General features: G+C 38.8%; 4 protein-coding genes across 9 annotated transcripts; 3 read left to right on the top strand and 1 right to left on the bottom strand.

The window, feature by feature from the left end:
- The first annotated feature begins 1105 nt into the window (after positions 1–1105).
- Positions 1106–8947, top strand: ciz1a (cdkn1a interacting zinc finger protein 1a). 6 transcript variants are annotated; one of them, XM_056746199.1, is made up of 16 exons: positions 1106–1199; positions 3006–3209; positions 3409–3533; positions 3745–3911; positions 4135–4231; positions 4315–4405; positions 4620–4687; positions 4791–4867; positions 4963–5163; positions 5385–5515; positions 6432–6525; positions 6703–6816; positions 6911–7033; positions 7114–7192; positions 7447–7568; positions 7653–8947. In XM_056746199.1, exons 2-16 carry the CDS (start codon positions 3052–3054, stop codon positions 8070–8072), a joined length of 2067 nt encoding a protein of 688 aa, XP_056602177.1. In that variant the 5' UTR covers positions 1106–1199; positions 3006–3051; the 3' UTR covers positions 8073–8947. The 6 variants fall into 6 exon arrangements, with proteins under 6 accessions (XP_056602177.1, XP_056602181.1, XP_056602178.1 ...); XM_056746203.1 differs by having other exon boundaries at positions 6911–7024; XM_056746200.1 differs by having other exon boundaries at positions 6706–6816.
- A 1316-nt stretch (positions 8948–10263) lies between these two features.
- Positions 10264–11568, bottom strand: bbln (bublin coiled coil protein). The gene is made up of 2 exons (XM_056746207.1): positions 11169–11568; positions 10264–11011 (listed from the first exon to the last, which is right to left on the bottom strand). Exons 1-2 carry the CDS (start codon positions 11245–11247, stop codon positions 10776–10778), a joined length of 315 nt encoding a protein of 104 aa, XP_056602185.1. The 5' UTR covers positions 11248–11568; the 3' UTR covers positions 10264–10775.
- A 189-nt stretch (positions 11569–11757) lies between these two features.
- surf2 (surfeit 2) lies at positions 11758–14672 on the top strand. The gene is made up of 6 exons (XM_056746206.1): positions 11758–11977; positions 12082–12233; positions 13156–13259; positions 13360–13554; positions 13672–13802; positions 14556–14672. Exons 1-6 carry the CDS (start codon positions 11900–11902, stop codon positions 14640–14642), a joined length of 747 nt encoding a protein of 248 aa, XP_056602184.1. The 5' UTR covers positions 11758–11899; the 3' UTR covers positions 14643–14672.
- Positions 14673–16911: 2239 nt separating this feature from the next.
- On the top strand, positions 16912–22612 carry surf4 (surfeit 4). Its single transcript, XM_056745639.1, has 6 exons — positions 16912–17078; positions 19614–19800; positions 20202–20278; positions 20359–20402; positions 20590–20776; positions 21494–22612. The coding sequence occupies exons 1-6, from the start codon at positions 17031–17033 to the stop codon at positions 21758–21760; spliced, it is 810 nt and encodes a 269-aa protein (XP_056601617.1). The 5' UTR covers positions 16912–17030; the 3' UTR covers positions 21761–22612.
- Positions 22613–23073: the final 461 nt, after the last annotated feature.

Consider the following 23073-nt stretch of genomic DNA (forward strand, 5'->3'; position numbering starts at 1 on the left):
TTAGAGGCATTCTTTCAAATATCTTTCTCTGTGTTCATCAGAACAAAGACATGTTTACAGATTTGGAACAACTCGAAATGATGACAGAGTCTTCATTTTTTGGGTGAAGTATCCCGTTTAACCATAGAAGACTAATAAATATAACATTGGTTTAATAGTTATACCGAGCACAATTAATGATTAAAGATTGGTTTTATAGAAGTATAAAAACAGTGCCTCTGTCAAAGGTTGCAGAACATATGCTAAAATAACTTCATAAAAATTAAACTGGAGTCCTTTTGATTATTTTCTAACGTTAATAATACTAACATTAATACTAACATTAATACTAACAAGCACTCACTTGTCACAGCTTTTTACTTGTAATTTGTTAAAATTCGAATTATTAAAGGATTTTTTTTGTGAGGGAAATATTTAGTCATTTAAGGGAAATCAAACAATTTAGTTACATATATATTTGATTTATTTTCTAATTTTATTTTAATACCTTTAAAAAATATCAGTGTTTTATTTTGTAATACGTTTATTTATGTGACCTGTCCATGGTGCTTAAATGTCTGTGGTAGTGCAGCTTGTTGCTCTAATTGCTTGTTAATTTATTTGTTTACGTTTTAAGACACTCCTAAATCAATTGATTTGAAAATGCTCCTTTTTGAAAGTAAAGATGCAAATATGTGTCTCACTAACTTAGAACCTAAAAGAAAATCACTTACATTCTCCCTGATTTACAAAATGTGGATCTAGATCCAAAATTTAGGAATAGTCTATGACTTAACAATATTTTTTTATTTATATAATATTTGTGTACTAAGTAACATCATACAAACACATATAGAAATGCATGTACATTTGTTTATTTTTTACATTTATGCTTCATGTGAATTGGACCCATAACCTTTGAATTAATGAATTAATAAACGAATAGAACTGTTTATATAGGTTATACTATTTTACCCAAAGTTCTATTGGTAACAAACTTGAAATTGCAATGTAGCTAAGAGATCACGCAGTAGTCTGTTCTATAGCATATCCTCCAGTCCTGTGGGGGCGCTGTGGTAAGCGCTGTGTCACTGTCTCTCTCGTACTGCCGCTGTTGCTACCGGCGAGTGAGTGTTAGCGCAGACGCTAATGACAAGAGTTGTTTCAACAGGCTGCCTGTTTTCTCTTCTTTTAAACTCATCACACCGGGATTACAGTTCGTGAGTACAGTTTACACCACAAACACGTCGACACGGCACTTGCAAATGTGAACATAAAAAAAAAATGTGACGGATGCAGCTGGTGTTGTCGTGTGTTATGACAGCTAGCAGTTAGCACATAGCACAGCACATAAAGGGATTATGACTGGTTGTCAAAGTCTGATGAGTCGCCCATATAGATAGAATTTGTTGACATCGGCTGCAGTCAGGGACCCAGGCTGCTCTTTATTATGTTGTCTATTTAGACAGCGAGGTCTTGAGACAACGTTAGGCTGTTTGTTTTTGTCTTTTCATTTAGATTCTGATGCAAATGACCAGATGTTGTAATCTGGCTGTTGTTTAGTAAGTGATGGATGGGTTTGTTTTATGCACTTGCTCTCGAATAGAGTTAAATGAATGATTCATGTTTGACTGGGGACCATCATATTTTCTACACGTCTGTAGCAATATGTTTTTTCCCATAAGGTTTACTTAAATCATTGCACAAGAAACAAATGAGTTGTTAATATTCATCCTTGGTCGTCCATTTTAGTAAAAAAATGTTATAAAGTGTTTGCTATTATTCATAACAGATGCTTTAAAACAGATCATTTATTAGGGATGCACGCTTAATTATCGGCCATACTGTTATTGGCCGATAAATAGTCATTTTAATGTTATCGGTATCGGCCAGTAATGACATTTAGGGCCAATATATTGTAGCCGATGAAAAATCTTAAATCATTTCCCTTGGTTTACTTCTTTGGCGGCACACTGTTAACAGAAACAGTACAGCACATTACTTTCTGTCGTGATCAGTCAGTTACAGCTGTTAGCAAAACATTGCTTATGAAGGAACCGTATGTAATATATTATACAATATTTATGAATGTGTAAATTATTGTTTGAATATGGTTTGAATCAGACTGCTGTCAGAATGCTTTCTGGTTTGAGACATGTTAGACTCGTGGCTATTAAGAACAATTACCTGGGTCGCTCAAGAAGAACATTTATAATTTGTTTTTTAAATAAAAAATATCTTCACAGAAAAAGGCTTGGTTGAGGATTTGCAGGGGAAAAAAGAGAACTAATGGTTAGCCAGTTTTCTGCAGTCAATGTTTCAAACAAAAGCAGTTTCCCACTTTTTGCCTTGTTTCTCAGTCTAAGGGAATTTGCTGTAGATCGGCTTCTAATGTTGAAGAATTATTGGTTATCAGCCAAAATGTACATATCGATGCATCCCTAGTAGGGCTGTGCGATATTGAGGGAAAATGCGATATGCGATAGCATGCTTAATAATGCGATACGATATTTATTTTTCTAAAATCATAAAATTGTATTAAGATATAATTATAAATATATATAACCAGCATATGTTTCACATTATTTTAAGAAAAAGAAAGCATCACTACAACTTCTGAAAGATTGCTGAAAAGTACTGCGATATCTTTGAGGTCCTTCTTCGTTTTGGCACTAAATCTCCAGCAGCAGCTGTGGATGTCTCGGGATGGCTCATCTTTGCTCGCTATGAAAGCTTTGCGACGTGTATTGTTGATTGATTTGCGTCAGAGTTCCTGTTCGCTTGCACGTATATCCCAACTAACATCCGCTTGCCAGATAGATACTACTATTCAAATCAACCTAAAACTTTGACCATACATAACTTTTTGAAGAATTAATTAGCTCATTTATTGCAAACCATTGCAATATTTATATTGCGATATGCACATTTGCGATTTTTCTATATATTGCACAGACCTAATCCCTAGCCTTTATCCCTAAATATTAAAGATAGTATACATTTTTTCTTTTCCCTTCACTTCTCAGTTTCTGAAGTCTATGCGGCGGTTTATATCGACAGTCAGACGTCAGCATGTTTAACCCTCATCAGCAACAGCAGCAGTTTCATCAGCATCTGCGTCAGCTGCAACAGCTGTTTCAGCAGCAGACGGCCCCTCCGCCGCCACCACCCCCTCCACCACCTCAGCCTCCACCTGGCCATCACATGAGCCATCACCATCAGACCGCACGGTAAGATGCTGCAGCAGGAATCTTGGGGAATCGAACAATTCTGGTTTCTAAGAAAGCACCAGTGGTTCTAATTTTATGAAAGATTGACTGTTTGTTAAATCGCAAATTTGTGTAATTATTTGTCTCATCTTATTGTACATTTTCAACAGCCCGTCTGTTGCTGAGAATCTAATGCATGGCTTTGTTTTTTATGATACAGGCCTATGGGTGTGCCCACCGGAGCACCACCTTCTGCCCATATGGTAAACCTCTGTTCGGCGACTCAAAACATCATGGGACACAATCCCATGCTACAAGGGGCTCTGCTGATGCAACAGATACAGGGTAACAGCAGGTGTCACATGCATAGAACATAAAGTCAAGTCTAAAGAGTTGTTCACACCTGGATGTTCCTGTTTGAAAGATTCTCTCTGTCTAAAGAAAATAAAAAATGTTACATGAATGAAAATAAGGCGTTTTGAATTAACCTCCAGCATCTTCTTGTTGCTGTGGTGAATAATGCTGATTTGTAATGGGGATTTTCTCCTCTCTCAAGCCAGTGGCATGCGTGGATTTGCCATGGGTGGACAGCAGTTCCCACAGTTCTTTGCTCCTGGATCCAGAGCGTCTCTCCTCGGGCCTGTTCCAATGGGAGTGGCCATCAAAACTCCACATATGGGATACCCGCGACATTTCAGCCCACACGCACGTTACTTCAACAATGTGAGTATAATGACTGTTTAACAAATTAATAAAGCTCCATTCTCATCTGCCTCCTGAGTAACTGGAGTCCATTTAAAGAATTTCTGGATAAAATAGTTGGGCAATTAATGTGCAATCTCTTTATTGTGATGTTGCGCCGCATTGGGGGCTCTCACTGCTCTCAGTGGGGTTCGTGACGCTATGACGTATTTGATCTAACACCGTCTTTCTAACACAATTTCAGCAGGATTTTCAGTCACGTCAACCAGACAGAAAGAGAGAGATCGAGCAGAAACCTATGGGGAGCAGCGACAGCCAATCAGAAGCCAGCGGCAGCAGAGGTGTGTAGAGATATCAGCTCACTACATCTGTGACGTTTCTGCATAGAAATCAGTGTTTATGAATTCTGTTCTGTTTGATTCAGTGGATGATGCAGCAGGTGTAGCCGATCCGGGATGTCCATCCACTTCAGATCAGCCTGAAGAGCCAGAGGCCAAAAAACAGAGAACAGAAGGGTACGAGTCAGTGAATAAACCGTGTTGAAATGAATATTTGTTCCACTTCCTTGATTAACTTGTTTCACGTTATTCAAAGTAAAATGCGTTGTGAGTTTGTTCATCATTTGTTCCGGTTTCTCAGGGAACCCAAAGTGATTAAACAGATGTCTTTACTGTAAGTCACTTTGGATAGATGTGTAAATGTGATCATGTGCTGTCCGTCCCTGTGCAGGTCTGAGGAGCCCGTGGCCAGGGAAGAATCAGTAAAGAGCGCTGAATATAAGAGTCCAGATCCTGAAGGTAAAGAAGATTTGAGCTGTTGTGGCCGACAGGTTTACAGTAATGTAGAATTTTGCTGTAATAAACACAGAATGCGAGTGTGAACGTGTCCGTTGTGTTTCAGAGTGCACGCTGCAGGAGGGAGGGAGCGTGGAGGAGCCGGTGGCCGCTGAAGCACATGAACAGAGTCAAGTGGCCACGGTTAGTTAGAAATAATACTGAAGATGTTACTGGGGAAAATTTACTGTTGTCTTGCATGCAAAGTGGCTCTTACCTTTTCAATATTGTATTTGCAGCAGATGGAATGCACCAAACCGTCAAATCATGATGGAGAGAAGCAGAACAGAGATGTTGAAGATGACGCCACGGGCTTAAGTACCGCCAGTGATGTACCCACAGTCTCAGCCAGAGGTCCAGAGGAGATCAGAGACGCAACGCAAGAGACCTCCAACAAGTTCTTCTGCTATATTTGCAACATCACTTGTCATAACCAGCAGGCATGTTCCTCTCAACACTGTCTACACAATTGTGATGCCTGTTAATCACAAAGCTAGATCTGATGTAGCTTTCATTTACAAACAAGATTGTATTAAATCTCATTTGTGATTTTTCTTTCTTCCGTTTGTAACTGTAATTCCCTTTGGATTGCATGTTTGAGTTTCATAATCAGAAAGTTCAGTTGAAACAGGAGGCAATATTGTGTGTCTTGTATTTCCAGAATTTCCAGGGCCATATGAACGGACTGAGTCACCAGCAGAAGATGATGGAGATCCAGCACATGAGTAACGCGTGTCTCGTGACGCTGCTACCACGAGTCCAGGAGTCCTTACAGGGGACTCGTAAAGACGGGTGAGTTTCTGACCCAAACCAGACACTTCATAGCGCTGAGACACCGTTTCCTATTTATGGTTTGGTTTCACATACAAGGCTTAGCTTAAGTCAAGACTAAGCCTCAGTTAAAAATGGATATTTAAAAGTAATAAAATAATAAAAACTTCACTGCTGTGCATCTTGAGACAATACAATGGCACGTCTTACATATTTTACGATATCTCAGGGCAATTTATTTTCAGTTAAGACAGCTCAAATATTTCATCTGGCACTAGTCTTAAGCCAAACTTAACTAATATGGTACAGCATACATGTACAGTAAATGTCCTGCCTTAAAAATAAAAGAGGCCTGTATGCAATGTCACAGAGGTTTAACTGAATCGGTAAACAAAATATCATTTATAAATTAAAAACCAAAATACTTTTAAACCCACCATAAGTCAGTCCATTGTTTTGTACCATTATAGGAAAGACTTTTTAGAGTTTTTAGTTATTTTTGCGTGAGAAATTATGAACAATTTATTTATATAAAGATGTAATTTTCCAGCTAATTTAAAACATGTTTTTGAAATGCGATTGTGTTTTGATTCCATGACAAATAAAATTTCTGTACATAAAACTTAGCTCTTAGTTAACTCTTCAAGTAGCAGTTCACCTTTAATATGAAAAGTCTGTCATCATTTACTCGTCCTCTTGTCTTTTCAAACCTGTATGACTTTCTTTCTTCCGCAGAACACAAAAAATATATTTTGAAGAATGTTGTTAACACCCCTCATTCACTTCTGTCAATACGATAGAAGTGAAGCTCTTCGAAATATCTTCTTTTGTTTTCTGAAGAAGAAAGAAAGTCTGGCATGTTAGTGATGACAGGATTTGTATTTTGAAGGCGAACTACTCCTTTAACAGCTTTTTTTGCACTGTTTTATACTAAAAGAGAGAAGAGACCAGGCCTGCAGAGATGGTGTTCCACCTGCCAGACTCACTTCACCTCCAATGTGATGGAGCACCGCAAAACCAGAGAGCACAAGGTGAGCGATCCAGATTAGATGGATTCCCTGATCATTTACTGGATTTAACAGGGTCGTATCGTATGCCTTCATATACATTATATATTAAATAAACGCTGTTTTCATTTGTCTCCAGTGTAGTTTGTGTTGTTGAATCATTTAATACAGAATGTCTGCGTGTGTTTTGTGTTCGTAAAGCAGTGTAGTCGCTCGTCTACCTCCAGCTGCACCGTCTGTAAACAGGACTTCACCACAGCAAGAGAGTTTGTGAAACACATGAAGACTAAAGAACACAAGCAACGAGTCGAACAGGTGAACTCTCTTCTTCATCTTCACATGTATGCGTTCTGCTTTAGAAATGATTTGATCAGGGCTGGAAACACATTAAACCACAATAACGTTGCAGTTGTGGAGGGATTCTGGTAAGGACGGTGTGGAGGAGCTGAACGCTGAGATAGTATTGGGCGAGGAGGATGATGACATCAGCGACAACGAGAGGGAGGAGGATGACGACGGGAAGGTAAAACATGTGCGTCTCTTCTGTTGCAGTGTGTGTATTGATGTGTTAATTCGTTGGTGACTCTCTCTCTCTCTGTCTCTCTCTTGTAGGAGGGTCTGTCTGCGCAGATGGAGGTCACGCTGGAAGATCTGACAGAGAACGAGGAGTTTGACGCTGATATTGTGTATGGTGGGTAATAGTTGAGATTATCAGAGGTCATGTGTCCTTCAGTTTCAGATGGTTTTAAGTAGATTTTTTTTCAGCATTCTAGTTAATTTTTACGACATCATACATACTGAAAGTATAGATTAGGAGGATACTAGATAAACATCATAACTGGAAAGTAATAATAAGGCTTCTTGATTTAGTGCTTTCTACTTTCTTAAACACGACTGTCCATGAATGGATGTATGATGTTGTGTGTGTGATAATGTCTCTCACAGGGTCTAGTTTCGTGGTACCCGTGGCCGGTTTCCTCTGTCGTCTCTGTAATCATTTCTATCACTTTGAATCTTCTGCTCGACACGCGCACTGCAAGACCCCCAAACACTTTCACAACCTCAAGGTACATTGAAGATTTAATAATGTAAGAAAACAGTTGAAAGTCCTCTGCTGTTGTTCGTCGTGTCATTTGTGTCCTTGTCTGCAGAAATATAAAGCCTCGAAGAAACACGAAGAATCGGCTTCGACCTCAGAACCACCAGCAGACCTCATTGGTCCAGATAAAACCATTGAACCTCTGTTTACCTCACCCCAGTCCCTCATCCCGATGTCACCCCTCCAAACAATTCATCCCCTCATCGGCATTAACAGACTGAGCACCAGCAGCCTGAGCGAACATCAGGACCATCCGCCGTCATCCCCAAACCAGCAGCAGGAGCCGGAGGAAGTCCTCTCACAAACACTCTCCGCTCCTCCCGGCCAATCAGAAGCCATCGCAGGGGAAGAGCCCGGCACAGGAGAGCAGGAGGAAGAGAAGGAGGACGAGAGGCTCCCGGAGGAGAAGGCCGGCAGGGGCAGAGGTCGTGGTGCGGGGAAGAGGCGAGGACGAGGAGGAAAGCGGCGTTGAGACTGACGTTGCGGTTCAGGGGAGAGGAGATGATCGGAGCTGCTATTCATCCTGGGAGAGGAACCACTTTAGCACAGGACTGCAGTGAAAACAGGCCTCCGTTGGCAGCATGTCTGGAAGGGTTTGTGCCACTAAACCTGTTTGTATTAAGAACCTCGGCGCAAATGCAGGGTGTGCGAGTCTTTATCCGTGTTTTTTATTTTGTTCCTTTTGAATGCCGGAGTGAAATGTGAAAGCGTTTGTAGTGACATAGAATGTAGCAGAAATGTTTTATTGAAACGTGGAAGTGTGATTGTAGATTTGAATCCAGCTAAGCAGTTCAACCACACATCCTTCATCCATCCAGGTGACTCCAGTGGGTTTATAAATGTCTTCTGAAGCGAAACGATATGTTTGTGAGAGGTGATTTTTGTCTTCTTTTGATATTTGTAAAGCCCCACACGTGAATCAGCGCACAGAAACTGTTGTGTGAGTTGTAATAAATCTCTTTAAAAGACTTCTGAATGGAGAAGCTTCGGGTCTCTGCCTGGTTTAGTTTAACAGAAGGATAATAAAACCAGCATTAACATGTTTTATGGCTGTTGAACAGAGTTGAGACGGGAGTCTGCTGAACACATTGGGACTGCCGTGATAAATCTCACCATTCGTGACAGATGGGCAGGACCGTAAGTTCTGATACTGGATCCATTTTTCTTGAGAATTTGACTGTTTTCAGGGTGTCGAGACCGTCTTTGTGTTCACCACAAATGCAACAAGCAGTCATGATGTGCACTTTGGATCTCAAATGTTAATTCCCAGCATTCATTACAAGTGTGGGAATATTGATCTGGGATCATATGTTACAGTTTGTCACATTAAAATGATGGAGTATTTGAGATTTTCCCACACTGACTTCACTTGATAGATGTTCTGATCTCAGTTTAGTTAAAACAATCATTTAGATGAATCATCATTGAGAGTAATGAAAGCAACAAACCCAAGCCCCCACACGCGTTCTGCACTTATTTGTGATGTAAATAATCTCACCGTGCTAAAACAGTGGCCCCGGTTTCATTTTCATTCTTTCTTGAATGATTGTGTGACATGTGATCTGGACATGTGATCTGATGTTAGTCTGTAATTTAATGTGTGTTATGCCCTGATGGCTCAGATGATTGTCACATCTCTTGTCACTAAAACAGGAACCGCTTTATACTGGTCTCCATGAGAGGCTTTCAGATTCATAATGGTAGGAATGTTGTTACTTTTATTTATATAAAATGTATTCTTTTAGAAGCACCTCACTGTCTACACTGGAAGAACTCTTGACTTCTGAGAACAGCTGGTAGGAAATCAGTAAGTGATTTCAGACCAACTGAATTATGTAGCAAATGGAAGATAGTACTGAGGGCACTATCAGGCGCTGTGATCTGACCTTTAGAGCAGAATCCATCAAATACATATTTCACACCCAAAATCAGTAATAAATAGTTTTTCGCATAAAGTCATTTAAGTGCGATATTTGAACAGTGTTCCTGACCAGTTTTGTGAGATTCACCTTTAAAACCGAGACCATTTTCTTTTCGTTTCATGTTCAAGATGATGATTGTGTGATACTTATACTCTTAATTCAGATGTCAAGCTTTTCTATCGCAATAATTGTTTTGATGGAAGAGCATTGTTTTACATCTGCATGAAGATCCAGACCATGCTGTTTCCTGCAGGTCTGGCGTGCAGGTTTGGGTTTTAGACCTGCTTTGGACATCGTGTTTCCTCATCGTTCCTGATGTGTTATACAGAGAGAGACGCAGGCCAGTACAACATGTTGATCCGTCAGTCTGTCAAACACACCAGCAGCCATGGTGGGCGTACTTATTCATTCAAACTACCAAAAGGACGTTGTGTGCATAGTATCTTGTATTTGGACCTGTAAAATAAGCTTTCCTGTACCTTAGTGGTTAGAACATGGCGCTGGAAATGCCAAGGTCATAGGATCGAGCCCAGGAATTACACAGCCTCAAACACAAATGTATAGTTACATGCAATGTAAGTCGCTTTGGATAAAAGCGTCTGCCAAATGCATTAAAAAAAGTAAAATGTATTTGTTCATCAGCTGAACTGGACAAGCGATTGTTTTATAGCAACTAAGAGATTTGTGTTTTTCGTTTGTGTGCATTTGACTCGTTTTAATTTCTATTAAAATATTTGCAGATTAAAAGGGCTTTGGTTTATTTACACAATGCTACATACATAAATAAAATGCAACTGCACTTAATTCTCGGTGCTTGCCAACCACAAGCAGTCTACAGTAAATTAACTATATTTTGTATATATATATGTAGATTTAAAAATAATATTATTAATACATGAGCTGTTTATTGAACATCACAGTCTCTTATGGTATTGCGCTGCTGTTCTGTAAGCGCTTTGAGTTGGAGTGTTATAGTGATTTTACACTAAGTTAACAAGGCTTTCTGCACTTTACCTTTGAACAAATATAATCACTGTATTGCAACAAAGTCTAGTGGCTTAATATACATATAATTAAAACAATGCATTTTAGACCATTACAACAGAAATAAAATATATTCTCTACATGCAAATATCACTCTACATGAGGAATTCACTTCCCGTCTATGTGACTTACATCTGGTTGCACTGTTGAATGATTCTGAAACAGCAACAGAAAACAGACAGGGAGATAAAACAAAAGGATGGAATCATTTAGTTTTCATTGTGCGAGTCTCTGGATTTTAAATCCTCAGTGGGTGGAGGAGGATGAGGAGGTTGCTCCTGCTGATCTTCTTCTGCATCATGAAGCTGTCCTCTAAACTCTCGTCTGGCTTGTCTGTTAGACTCAAGCAGCTCGTGCAGTTTGCCATTCAGTGCATCATTCCTCTCCTCCATATCATCCAGGCAGGAGTTGATCTGATCCAACATGGAATTGATTGCTCCATATTCTGTATTTAAAAACACAAAATTATTGGTCATATTTGAAATATTGTGTAATATAGATGCCATTTATAGACAAAGTAAAGTACATTGTAAGTATATATATGTATTACAACATTGTAATATTTACTATTTTACTATTATAAAGCAAAATGGTGTGATTACCTTCATCATTGAATTCGTCTTCATCATCGATTATTCCATCGTCAGCTGAAATATGGGGATCTCCGTTTGGTCCAGACATCACGCACAACACAGACTTAAGATACTTGTTCAATATAAACTAATAATAGATGGGCTCGAGTAAAATAATCCTCTGTTAGATCTCCTAATGTCTCGACAACCGCACGAATCGAGCGAACGTTATGAACACTATATAAACATATATATATATATATATATATATATATATATATGTGTGTGTGTGTGTGTGTGTGTGTGTGTATTAAACGCAATCTAATTAATTTAATTTCTTTATTATGTATTCAATTAATACATAACATGAGCGAGCCGCACATGATCAGATGACCAACAGCTGACTGATAAGAGCTGTCTAACAAAATCCGCCTGATCAGAATGTACACTCATAGACTGTCGAAGTCTCACCTCGAAATATTTAATAATGATTATTAATATTTAGTATAATAAATAATAAAGGACGTGTCCATTAGTGATGGATGTTTAATTGGTCGTTATTTAGTTTCCTTCAGGCGTTGCGTCAAGCGCTATTTTTTCCAGTTTAAGGTCTTTCGTGTCGCCGTCAGCGGCGCGTTATTTATGACGTCGAAGCGTATTCTGTCTGTACCATGCGCCGCTGTTTATTAAATTGTTTTGACGATAACATTGTGCGTTTATGTCTTTTTTCACATTAAATGTTTTGATAATTTAGTTCTGCTATGATGGAAGGTTTATCAGAGGAGTTGAGAACATTTCTACAGACTCATCCTTTCCTTCAGCTCAATGACTCCAAGAAGGTAAATAGTTCAAACACATGCTCGTTTACTGTGTAGTCTGTGAGTAAGTGAGTGAGTTTGGTGTCATGTGAAGTGAGAATGTCAGCGTGTCTATATCTTCTCAGATCATATGCACACTGAACGGCCACGAGTTTCCCTGCAGCCTCGATGAACTGCAGCATTTCACCTCAGGAAAGAAATATAAGCAGCTGTCCGCAGAAGCACAGTTCGACTACAGTCAGTATGAGCCTCATATAGTCAGCAGCACTAAACAACCGTAAGTACAACCTACTAATAAAACACAACTGAATCTCTTAGAGTTTATTAAATACATGAAGTGATGTGTCCCACAATCAGTGTTGGGCAAGTTACTCTGAAAAAGTAATGAATTACTAGTAACATATTCAAAAGTTTATTTAGATTACTGTACAAATGACTCTCTCCAAAAAGCATTTAATACTTATCACTTTCTATATCCTACATCAACTGTGATATTTTTCAAGGATAGACATGAAACGGCTCTTTTAATTCATTCAAATAAATACTATAAAACTACATAAAGTAGTTTTATTACTTTATAAAGTAAACTACATAAAGTAGTTTTATTAACTGACCAAAGTATTACAAATGTGAGAATAAAGCATTAAAGCACAGATTTTATAGATAGACTTTTAATGTCAGTTCCATTATTGCACACACATATATTACACAAAGTATTTAGTTTAATTACATCAGAAGTAACTGTAATTCAATTACAGAAAAATGAGAGCAATCCCTTACTATACCTTTCAAGGGGAAAGTAATTAAATTACAGTAACTAATTACTTAGTAACTAGTTACACCCAACACTGCCCACAATGCCTTGGGTTCAGCTTATGTGCCGTATTTCAGTTTGACAAATGAGCCATAACTAACGTGAACCATCTGGCCAGACTTAATTAGATAAATGAATAGGTTTGGATCCAAAGTGAGAACTCACTTTTTTTATTATGGCTTAAATCACGGTCGTTTGATTGATATTAATTGTAATGCTCAATAAAAAAAACATGATTTTTGAAAAAATTTAAACCACAAGAATTATCTCATTTTGGAACGAAACTTTATTGTGCACTATTTAGGTGACCGTGAAGAAGTGGGCTTTTCGCCACTCGTTTTTTTTAGATCTGCTCACTAACACGTTCATCCTTTTTTTTTCTCAGCAATCATCTCTTCTGCAAGCTCACCTTACGTCACATCAATCGTGTGCCGCAGCATGTTCTCCGCCACGTCAGTGGGCAAAAATACAAGAAAGCTTTAGGGGAATGTAAGATATAAATCTGAAGTAACCAACCCTATTTCAAGACAACAAAGTCATCTGTGTCTTGCCAGATGTCCTAGCATCATGTTGTGTGTTCTTGTTTCAGATAAGGAGTGTGTTCGGCAGGGTGTGGAGTTTGTCCCGGCGCGTCTCCGACAGAAAAAGAGACCCAAAGAGCATGATGACGTGACCGCGAGTGATAATAGAGTGAAGAGGAAGGAGGACAGTGGAATATGCGATCCGAGCTTAAGTGAAGAGGAGAAGAATGATTCAGAAGACAGCATGTCAGACCTTTATCCATGTCAGTGATGCTCTGATTTCATTGATTTGGAGTTGTGGAGCTGCATAAATGGAATTATCACACTACCATGAGAAATTATATCAATGTGTTGTGTTTGTGTGTCCTTGTTCTGTGCAGCCACTTTGTTTACTTTAAAGCCAGCAGATGATGAAGAGGGTATGAAAATTGCTGAGGAAGATGATTTCAAGACTGATGATGATGAAGTTACTGAAATGGAAGTAGAGAACCGGATGCCGAAACGCAAAAAGGTCAGTCACTGTTCTCTTATAGTGGGATGCTTCTGAGTATCTGTTGATTGCTGTTGTCTTTAGCTTTTGATTTCAGAGCCCTTCATGAAATATGACTGTCATTAACCTCCCTTCTATCTTAGAATGCGTCTTTACGCACTCAGATAATATAACAAGGGTCTTCAATTATCATACAAGTAGTTTTAAGTCATGGTTTATATCACTTTTTTGCTTTGTTTCTGTAAATCTAAAGAACCAGTGTTTTTCTGAATTGTGATTGGATGAGTTGAATTTGAATGCATATCAGTTTTATTTGATGTTCACCAAGAAATGAAAATTTATTCACGATTTACTCTCCCTCAGGTTGTTCCAAATCTGTTAGTAAATTGATCTGTTTGGTTACTGACATTCTTCCAAATATCTTAATTTGTGTTTAGCAGAAATTTATACAGGTTTGCAACAACCTGAGGGGGGAGTACATGATGACAGAATTAGCATTTTTGGGTGAACTGTCCCTTTTATTGTGCAGGCTGCTTTGCTTGGCAACCACAAACGAATAAACTCGAATGTGTTAGAAACAAGCTGATTCTCATCTTGACTGTTTTTGAGACCTGTGCTGTCCACCGGTAGCCATGAAAATATACTAACGGGCAAACATACAGATATGTTTAAAATAAATTGTATATTTTGAGATGCATTTGTACACGGACATGTATACAAATATTCCTGAAAAAAAAATCTGAAAATGTAATTGTCCTGTTGTTTTCTTTCCAGGTGCAGTCTGGTGCATCTACCAAGAAATTTACGAAGAACAAAAGAATAAAAGGTTTTAGGTGTGTCGGCAAAGTTAATGGAAAATGATAATAAATTTTCGATCTTGTTGCAAAAGTCTGTTCCCTGTCTCATTGTTAGTTTGAGTAAAGAGATTTGATGATGTGAAACAAGCTTTTAACTGCAAAATGAATATTTTTGAGATTTTTTTCAGATTTAGCGACTCCAAGTAGAATCCCAAGAGCAGTAGATACGTGTGTTTTCTCTCTACTGATCTTGTCTGGGACGATAAATGTGGCTCGATGTCTGTTTATTGTAAGCGCCGCTGTAATAAACAGATGTAACTGTGATCTTGACACATTTGTAACATCTTATTTCTGTAAGTTGTTGCCTTACAGACGACTTGAGTCGAGTCAGAATTCTGCAACAGGAAATTATTTGTAGTCCAGTCTTTTTAGTCTTTTCTGTGTGTGATCTACCACCTCTGGTCTGGAAGGTTATAAAACGCATTGTGTTATTCTGAGCAGAAAAAATATTGTGATCTTTACGGTATGCGTGATGTTTTGACAACATTTCTCCTAAATTTACAAAAAATCTAAACTTGGCAAACTGGCTGTATATGGAGGATAAATATAAGTTTCCTAAAACCTGTCAGAAACATTTACAAGCACAATTTCTCTGTAACAACATATCAATTGACGGGTCTGATCCTGACCTTTGCTTCCTTCATCAGGACTGCAAGACAGTCTAATAAACAATTTGACTATTTCGGTTTAAATTGTTCGGCGCGCAGGGGCATTGCTGGACCTAAAGCTCTACTGGGGCACAGGCCACATGACATTTTCTATTACTTTTTTCTTAAAAACCTGCATGAAGTATGCAACACATTGCACTACAAAAACAGTAATTTTATGGCTCCAACTAATATAAAGAGCATATTTTATCTTAAAAAAAACTTATTTTAAAACAATATTCCAAACAAAGTTGTTTAATTTTTTTAACCAACTATACTGCATTAAACTGTACTGCCTATTATAGGACAACTCAGTTATCTTAAATTTCTGAAAGTACAGAACACAAGTGTTTTTCTAAGCAAAAATTCAATTTTACAGAATCGTCAAAGGTTTTGCCGAGACATTTTCCTCTAATGTCAAAGATCTGACCTCCCTCAAACTCATCATCTCTGCTGTCTGCTTCCATCTACCCGCTTTGCAGCAACAAATTCTGATGTCCAACCGCACAGGAGCTATTAATGATCAAGTCCAAATAAGATGATCGATATTAATTTGTGCAACAAATACAATGCCAGAGGTAAACAAAAATACTACAAAATAATGAAAAAATGTGAATGACACAACGTTACCGTTTTGAGGACTTTTGGGTTGCTGGAGACATTGAGAATATCGAGGACCGAAAAAGAATTTACCAAGTAGAATAAAGAGGTTAATCAAAAAAATATTTTTTCTTTAACATTCTTGTCAAATCTATGACGACCAAATAAAATACATTTCTATAAAAAAGAAAAAATGCTGTAGCAGAGATACTGAAATCATTCCAGAATAAAGAAGCTTATGATAAAAAAATAATAAATAATTGATTCTTCTTCAGCGTCACAAAATTAAAATAGTGAGTTAATCTCTGGAAACATTCTTTTTTAATAAAGCTTGGTAGGATTTGCAAAACAGATGAAGTAATTTACAAGATATTCCTTTACCTTGTTGGTTACTAAATATTTAGATGGCAGAGTCCATACGTTTTACATATAATATCTTCAAGTTGCTGGTTCCAATAGGACACAATATATGGGACAGAAACCAGCTCATAAAATACTGTTTTATGGCTTATAAAATACTGTTTTAGCCAATTCATTTTAAATGTATAATTTAGAGAAGCGAAATCTTTGGGATATCGTATTTTTGTAGGCTAACCCGGAAGTAAGTGCCGCGGTGGTTCCCTCGACCGAAAGCCTTTGCATTTTTCTCATAAACTTTAACAAGATCGCAAAAAATAAGCTCTGTGATCAACAACTGTTATGACACATCTTTACATACTAACACAACGTGTTTTACTTTTGAAGCACAATCGGCATAAGTAAAAGCTAACACGACGCTATAAACAGACTCCACCGTCGCTCGATATCAACGTCACCACCACCAGGCCTCCGAAAACTCTTTCAGACTTCATTAAATATATATTTTTATTGAACAATCATTTGTGTACAAAACATCATGGCATTACAAAACATCTTTGGAATATAAAAATAAAGACCGGGTGCATAAATACCGTCTATGGTATACACACTGTGCGCGTGCTCTGTGAGTACACGTGGCAAAGGGAGCGCGGGGGGCGGGACTTTGGTTTCACCGCGCTGCATTGTGGGACGGTGGAGGCCTCGACAGGCAGCGATACCTCTGAGTGTTTGTTTATATCTATATTTATTTTTGTGTTCTTTCAGTTATATCGTTATAACAGCGCGCGATGGGGCAGGAGGATATGATAAGCGCGGCCGAGGACGTGGCAGACCAGGTGACGCACATTAACGCACATTTACGATGATTTCACCACATTAACCCCTAACTGTGTTATCTGTAGTAACTTAAAAACAATGTACCAGAGTCTTACTAACGTTACAGTAACCGTAGTGACCACGACACCTGTTTTAAAACTAACCATTCTGATGCAAATCATAATCAAATTTAACGTTACCAAAAAATCACGGTTACTTCACTTTCACTATAGTAAAACAATTCTGTATCTGCACTGAAACACTTAATATAAGTGACTGTTATCAAATGCGTATCGCGATATTCTAAACACGATATAGTGTTTGTGTGTAATGGAGAACATATGTCAGTGTGATCAGAGCTTCATGTTTGCTTGTTTCAATATTGTATTGCGTACATGTGTTGTTTATGTTTTAAAGTGACAACTGCATAATCGGTCGGTTTTTGTTTGTTAAATGTTTGTAAATTAAAACTTGTAAAAGTGGATAAGAACACATGTCGGTCCTCACAAACACACTGGAATCGACTTCACGTTTTGCACACTGTAATATTACATGAGGTGGATTATCAACTGAATATACATTTTTTATTGAAATAAACAAGATCCTCTAGATCCGAAAAGTTACTTTCCTATTAAACTTGCCCAGAAGTATCTGATGATTAACAGTTCTTGAGTCTGATCTGAACAGTTTTGCATTTTCAGGGTCTTTACTCAAAGTAGGAGACGGATTGAGAAATGCTTGGTGATGGTTTGCGCAATGACCTCATCAAATCTCTTACAAAACAGATGGATTATAATAGCTCCAAAGAGTCTTTTGTTTCACACTAGAAATCTGCGAATATGACATGAATACGAATACTGAATATTGTCGGTCTTTTTTTGTTTGTGCTTTTAATGCACAGCAGTCACACGTTCAGATATATATAGGCATGCACTTGTTCTTTAGGGTATGCAATGGCTTGTCTCGGGATGAATGTCAGATATTTGTGTTACTGTATAAGCAGTAGTACCGACTATCTAGTGTACACACTGCATGAGTGGTTCAATAATAGATGTTTACACCCCCTTTTTAGATCGGTCGGCAATTGGTCAGTTCAAGAATGAGTTTATCCTTTTCTGTTCACTTATGTTTCTTCTGGTAGGTCCTTATGAATGAATGCCAACAGATTATTAAAGGGGTCATATGACACTGCTAAAACTAATATTATAGTTGGTTATAGATGTAATCCAATGTGCATGTTTGTATCTCCTCTTTGCTCCACCTCTCTTAAACGCTTTTTTTTACAAAGCTCATGGCTCTGAAAAGCAAGGTGTGCTCTGATTGGTCAGGTCACCAGTGTGTAGTGATTGGTGGAATACTGCAAGCTTGTGAGGGAAATGTAATGCCTCTGACCATATTTGGAACATCAGGTTCCTCTTCAATTGTACGGACAGGTTCACCACCTTACTTGTGTATACATTTGGGCGGTCTTGGTCACATCAGACCACCAACTGACGTAGATTTGTGGGGGTGTGGTTACACGAGGTGTTTCAGGCAGGTCTGGGTGAGCATTCTCTTTTATTTATTTCTTTTTCTCCATGTTTTATTTAGTGTATTTGAGATACAATCTTTCAGATAAAACATAGCAGCTTTACCAAAAAGAGTATATACAATACACACATACACTAAATGTCTAAATTATCATAACAAAAGTAACCACAGCAATAATAACAAAAATGATATTAACATGGATTGAAGTGTGTTTATGTATATGAATAATAAAAGCACAAAAAACGACTGAAGAGTCGTTATGTTGTAGTCCTGATTATCCGCTTTTAGATAGAATGCATCTTTTGTTCCCACACTTTAATACATCTAATAGATGCATGGGCAACTTATAACACACCAAAGACACAGAAAAAAATGTTTTCGCGCCTTATGACCACTTTAACCAAAAACAGCCAAATTAGATTTTTTGAAATAAATTAATCATAAACATTCTTTGTTTTATTTTTGAATAACAAAGCCATGGAAATATAACCGGACATAGCATTAAACAAGAAAGTAAGTTTTGTAATTGTATTTTGTCGGACAGCCCAACCATACATCAGAAATAAACCTGTTGACTGCATCTTGCAGAAAGCACATTAGCACTTGTCTCATTGGGTCATTGCTGTAAAATGAGCTTGGATTGGCCGTCGGGAAAGTCACTCTCATGTGTCTGATCTCTGATTGGTTGTTGTCTTCTGGAGAGTGCTGATGTGGAAGGTCTAGCTGTGGGTTATTTTGGCCACACTGAGCTGTAGTGTAGTATATCCCGAGTTCACAGCGCTTGTGTTTCACAACATGAAGGTTCTTCTGAACGTCCTCTGACTGTTCATAACAGACCAATAACACCATAGAAAGCACAAATCAGACCCAAACAAAACAAAAACTGGCTGAAGTTAAATAGTGTTGCATGTTTAGGAGAGAAGAACAGACTGGAACCAGTTGTTTCTGTCTGTAATGGTTTGAGTGGGTAAACGTGATGTCATTTGATTGACAGCTGTGTCAATCATGTCTTGTTTTTCTTGCAGTTCTTGCGGGTCACTAAACAGTATCTTCCTCACCTGGCGCGTCTGTGTCTCATCAGCACGTTTCTGGAGGATGGCATACGCATGTGGTTCCAGTGGAGCGAGCAGAGAGACTACATCGAGGGCACGTGGAGCTGTGGATATTTCCTCGCCACCTGCTTTGTGCTGCTCAACCTCATCGGACAGATCGGTAACACGCACACGTTTATTTTAATTTTGGAGACTCTCCATCATCGCTCTGTGTCTTGACCCAAATATACGCTTTGATAACAGTCACTTTACGGAATGTGATCTTTAGTTCATATCCTTATGATTTTAGGCATAAAAGACGACTCAACAATTTTGAGCGATGTTGCCACAAATATTCCCGTGCTGCTTAAGACTGGTTTAGTTGTCCAAGGTCACATATGACTTTTTTTAGGAAAAGCCTTATATTTACATTGCCCTCTGTTCTCTTAAAGTAGCTTTCTGTAAAAAAGCAAGTCTTCACTTTTTGCCAAAACATTGTGGATGTTTTGATGAATCCTCATGTAGTGACATCGGATATAATCCGAGTTCTTCAGTGAACGTTGAATGTTTTTTTTCCCGCAGGCGGATGTGTGCTGGTCCTCAGCAGAACTTTTGTACAGTACGCCTGCTTTGGGTTATTTGGTATAATTGCGTTACAGGTGAGCCATGAGCTTGTGTTTTGTAATACTTCAGTCTTCTCATCTGTAACATACACGACACAACCTGTTTATTTCCTCAGACTGTTGCCTACAGCATTCTGTGGGATGTCAAGTTTCTCATGAGGTGAGTTCACAGGAGTTCTTATGTTTGATCTTGTTCGGACTACTAAAACTTTGTCTAGATTACATCTCAATGAAATGCAGGATGTGATGAGTTGAAACTGCACTTCAACTGCTTTTCCTTCGCTATCCATTCAATTTCATTATTTTAACCAACAACAATATAATCGCGGTGTGTTCTCTCTTTGTAGAAATCTGGCTCTGGGTGGAGGTCTGTTGCTGCTGCTGGCCGAGTCCCGGTCCGAGGGGAAGAGTATGTTCGCTGGCGTGCCCTCTATGGGCGAGAGCTCCCCCAAACAGTACATGCAGCTGGGCGGTCGAGTTCTGCTGGTGTTGATGTTCATGACGCTGCTACACTTTGATTCCAGCTTCTTCTCTGTAAGTTCTCCTCGGTCTCCTGTGCGTTACGGCACGTTGTGTCAGAGCAGATGTTGTCGGCATAGTGTGTCCGAGATTCTAAAAAAACAGGTTTACTTGATAAATTGTGTAGCGTTTGAGCAGCGAGTTGAACTCGACTGATCGTGAACTGTTGCCTTGACGACAAAGCATCCCTCTCAGCTCCGTAGCAACGGATGTGAGAGAATCAGGACCTTTCACAATTCATTTCATTTTTGGTAGTAAAGACGGCAAGGCATTCTGTTCCCTTATGAGGAAAGATGGCTAAATATATTAAGACATGTATATAAATAAAAATAGCAGAATATATCAAATATTTATAAATCCGCAATGGCAGATTCTGAATTTTGCAGCAGTGCTTAATTTATTTATTTATAACTTCTTAAAAACACAGAGAATGCAACAGTACCTGTATATAGCCTGGTATGATTTAGCAGTAAAACCATTTCAAAACGTTACAAATTCAGAAAATTCGGCACGCGAATATATGCAAAGTGTTAATTATTAACCGCTTCAAACAGATGAATTTATTATCCTTGTCTCTAATGCCGGACTTCAATCACAACCTTGCCATTACATTATTCTGCTAAAGAAATTGATGTTCTTATTCTTTTAAAGTATTTATTTTTATCAATGAAAAATAAACAAATATTGCATCACAGATATTCGACAACTTGGCTATTATTCTCTGTTGTCCAGATTCTCCAGGACATCGTGGGCATGGCCCTCATCATCCTCGTGGCCATCGGCTTTAAAACCAAACTGGCGGCTCTCACGCTCGTGGTGTGGCTCCTGGCCATCAACGTCTACTTCAACGCCTTCTGGACGGTGGCCGCTTACAAACCCATGCACGACTTCCTGAAGTACGACTTCTTTCAGACCACGTCAGTCATCGGTGGCCTGCTGCTGGTGGTCGCTCTCGGCCCGGGCGGCGTCTCTATGGATGAGAAGAAGAAGGAGTGGTAAAAGCTTCAGTGCCCGGGACTCAAGAACTCTCACGCTTTAGTAGCTCAGCAAAACGCAGAGTTCCCGTGTTCATCCACGTCCCCTTACTGTTGTCCGGTTTTAAAGCGCAATGTTAAATACTGGAATTTTATTTTCCTATTTATGTGCCCCTATGTTGCAGTGAATTACGAAGATGCGATACGCATGAAAGAAATGGTCCATGAGTTCAGAATCATTTTGTATCATTTCAGTCACGTTCTTAATGGCGACGCAGAATGCCCGGTGGGATGTGGCTCCTGTATAACAGGGAGTTTATTTGTGCTATAGAATATATATGTAAGTAATCCATGTGAAATGAAATGGATTGACTGTGAAAGCGACCGTCTGGTTGTCTGCCTAACAAACCTCTTTTGTGGACAGAGACTATGGTCACACCTTCTCTTTGGTACTCTTTCGTCACCCTCAGCAAGTTTTCAGTGTGTTCTTCCTGCGGGACCTATTTCTTGTCATCGTTCTAGAGCCTGGGTTTGGGAACAAGCTCTTCATAACGTTAATGGTTCTGTTCGCCGACATCTCTTCAGAATCTGCTTTGAAAAAGAAAGCGATGACGTCATTGAGAGCCTCATTTATACGCCAGTTCTGTCGAGCACCAGAACCCTCATTTGGACTTTGTACTGTGCACATCTCGAGCTTTGACTCGAGTTAGTCCGTCGTCTTGGGTCACGGCAGTAAATGTGGAGCGTAAGTGAAATTTCATCTTTTTTTTTTTTCAAACCTACAGGCCGAAAGGACGAGAGTTCTTTTCTTCAACCTGATGTGGTCTCATGCTCAGTGTTTTCTGTTGAATAAAAAAGTCATGATATTGATTTTTCAGACGTTTATATTGTATTTTTGTTTTCATGGCGGAGAAATAAAAAGCAAAACAAACATGCGAACAAAAGCTGTTCTTGTCTCTTGAAATACCTATTTAATTTAATATAAATGCTGAAATGCGAATAAACTAAGAGACTTTATGTGACTTGAGACAAAGGTCAAAAATGACACATGGATGGTATAAAGCTGGACGGAGAGCAACACACGTGCATCACGAGAAAAATGGTATTTAATATCTTCAGGAATTCAAAGCAACTGCTTTGATTTTCCTTCCAGCAACAGCAGAAAAGTTGACCGTTCCAAGATGGCGGACGCGTCGACGTGTCTGGATGGTCGGATGCGTCATCTACTAGTGAAAACAACAGATGTCTTTTCACACAAGCCCATCCATTGCGGTTAAGGTACTACGTTGCTGATTGGTTCCTCTGCTGAACAGAGGGAGATCTGATTGGCTCATTTGT

The sequence above is a fragment of the Triplophysa dalaica genome, chromosome 4 (assembly GCF_015846415.1).
Source record: "Triplophysa dalaica isolate WHDGS20190420 chromosome 4, ASM1584641v1, whole genome shotgun sequence".
NCBI lineage: Eukaryota > Metazoa > Chordata > Actinopteri > Cypriniformes > Nemacheilidae > Triplophysa > Triplophysa dalaica.

What these genes read in the sequence shown, in the direction of transcription:
- ciz1a (XM_056746199.1), top strand. Translation starts at nt 3,052, where the DNA reads ATGTTTAACCCTCATCAGCAACAGCAGCAGTTTCATCAGCATCTGCGT. An exon ending in CATCACCATCAGACCGCACG is followed by an intron (nt 3,210 to 3,408) that starts GTAAGATGCTGC and finishes TTTATGATACAG; the next exon opens with GCCTATGGGTGTGCCCACCG. An exon ending in TAAGAGTCCAGATCCTGAAG is followed by an intron (nt 4,688 to 4,790) that starts GTAAAGAAGATT and finishes GTTGTGTTTCAG; the next exon opens with AGTGCACGCTGCAGGAGGGA.
- bbln (XM_056746207.1), bottom strand. Translation starts at nt 11,247, where the DNA reads ATGTCTGGACCAAACGGAGATCCCCATATTTCAGCTGACGATGGAATA. An exon ending in AGACGAATTCAATGATGAAG is followed by an intron (nt 11,012 to 11,168) that starts GTAATCACACCA and finishes TTTTAAATACAG; the next exon opens with AATATGGAGCAATCAATTCC.
- surf4 (XM_056745639.1), top strand. Translation starts at nt 17,031, where the DNA reads ATGGGGCAGGAGGATATGATAAGCGCGGCCGAGGACGTGGCAGACCAG. An exon ending in TTGGTATAATTGCGTTACAG is followed by an intron (nt 20,279 to 20,358) that starts GTGAGCCATGAG and finishes TTATTTCCTCAG; the next exon opens with ACTGTTGCCTACAGCATTCT. An exon ending in TTGATTCCAGCTTCTTCTCT is followed by an intron (nt 20,777 to 21,493) that starts GTAAGTTCTCCT and finishes TCTGTTGTCCAG; the next exon opens with ATTCTCCAGGACATCGTGGG.
- surf2 (XM_056746206.1), top strand. Translation starts at nt 11,900, where the DNA reads ATGATGGAAGGTTTATCAGAGGAGTTGAGAACATTTCTACAGACTCAT. An exon ending in CATGTCAGACCTTTATCCAT is followed by an intron (nt 13,555 to 13,671) that starts GTCAGTGATGCT and finishes TGTTCTGTGCAG; the next exon opens with CCACTTTGTTTACTTTAAAG. An exon ending in GGATGCCGAAACGCAAAAAG is followed by an intron (nt 13,803 to 14,555) that starts GTCAGTCACTGT and finishes TTTTCTTTCCAG; the next exon opens with GTGCAGTCTGGTGCATCTAC.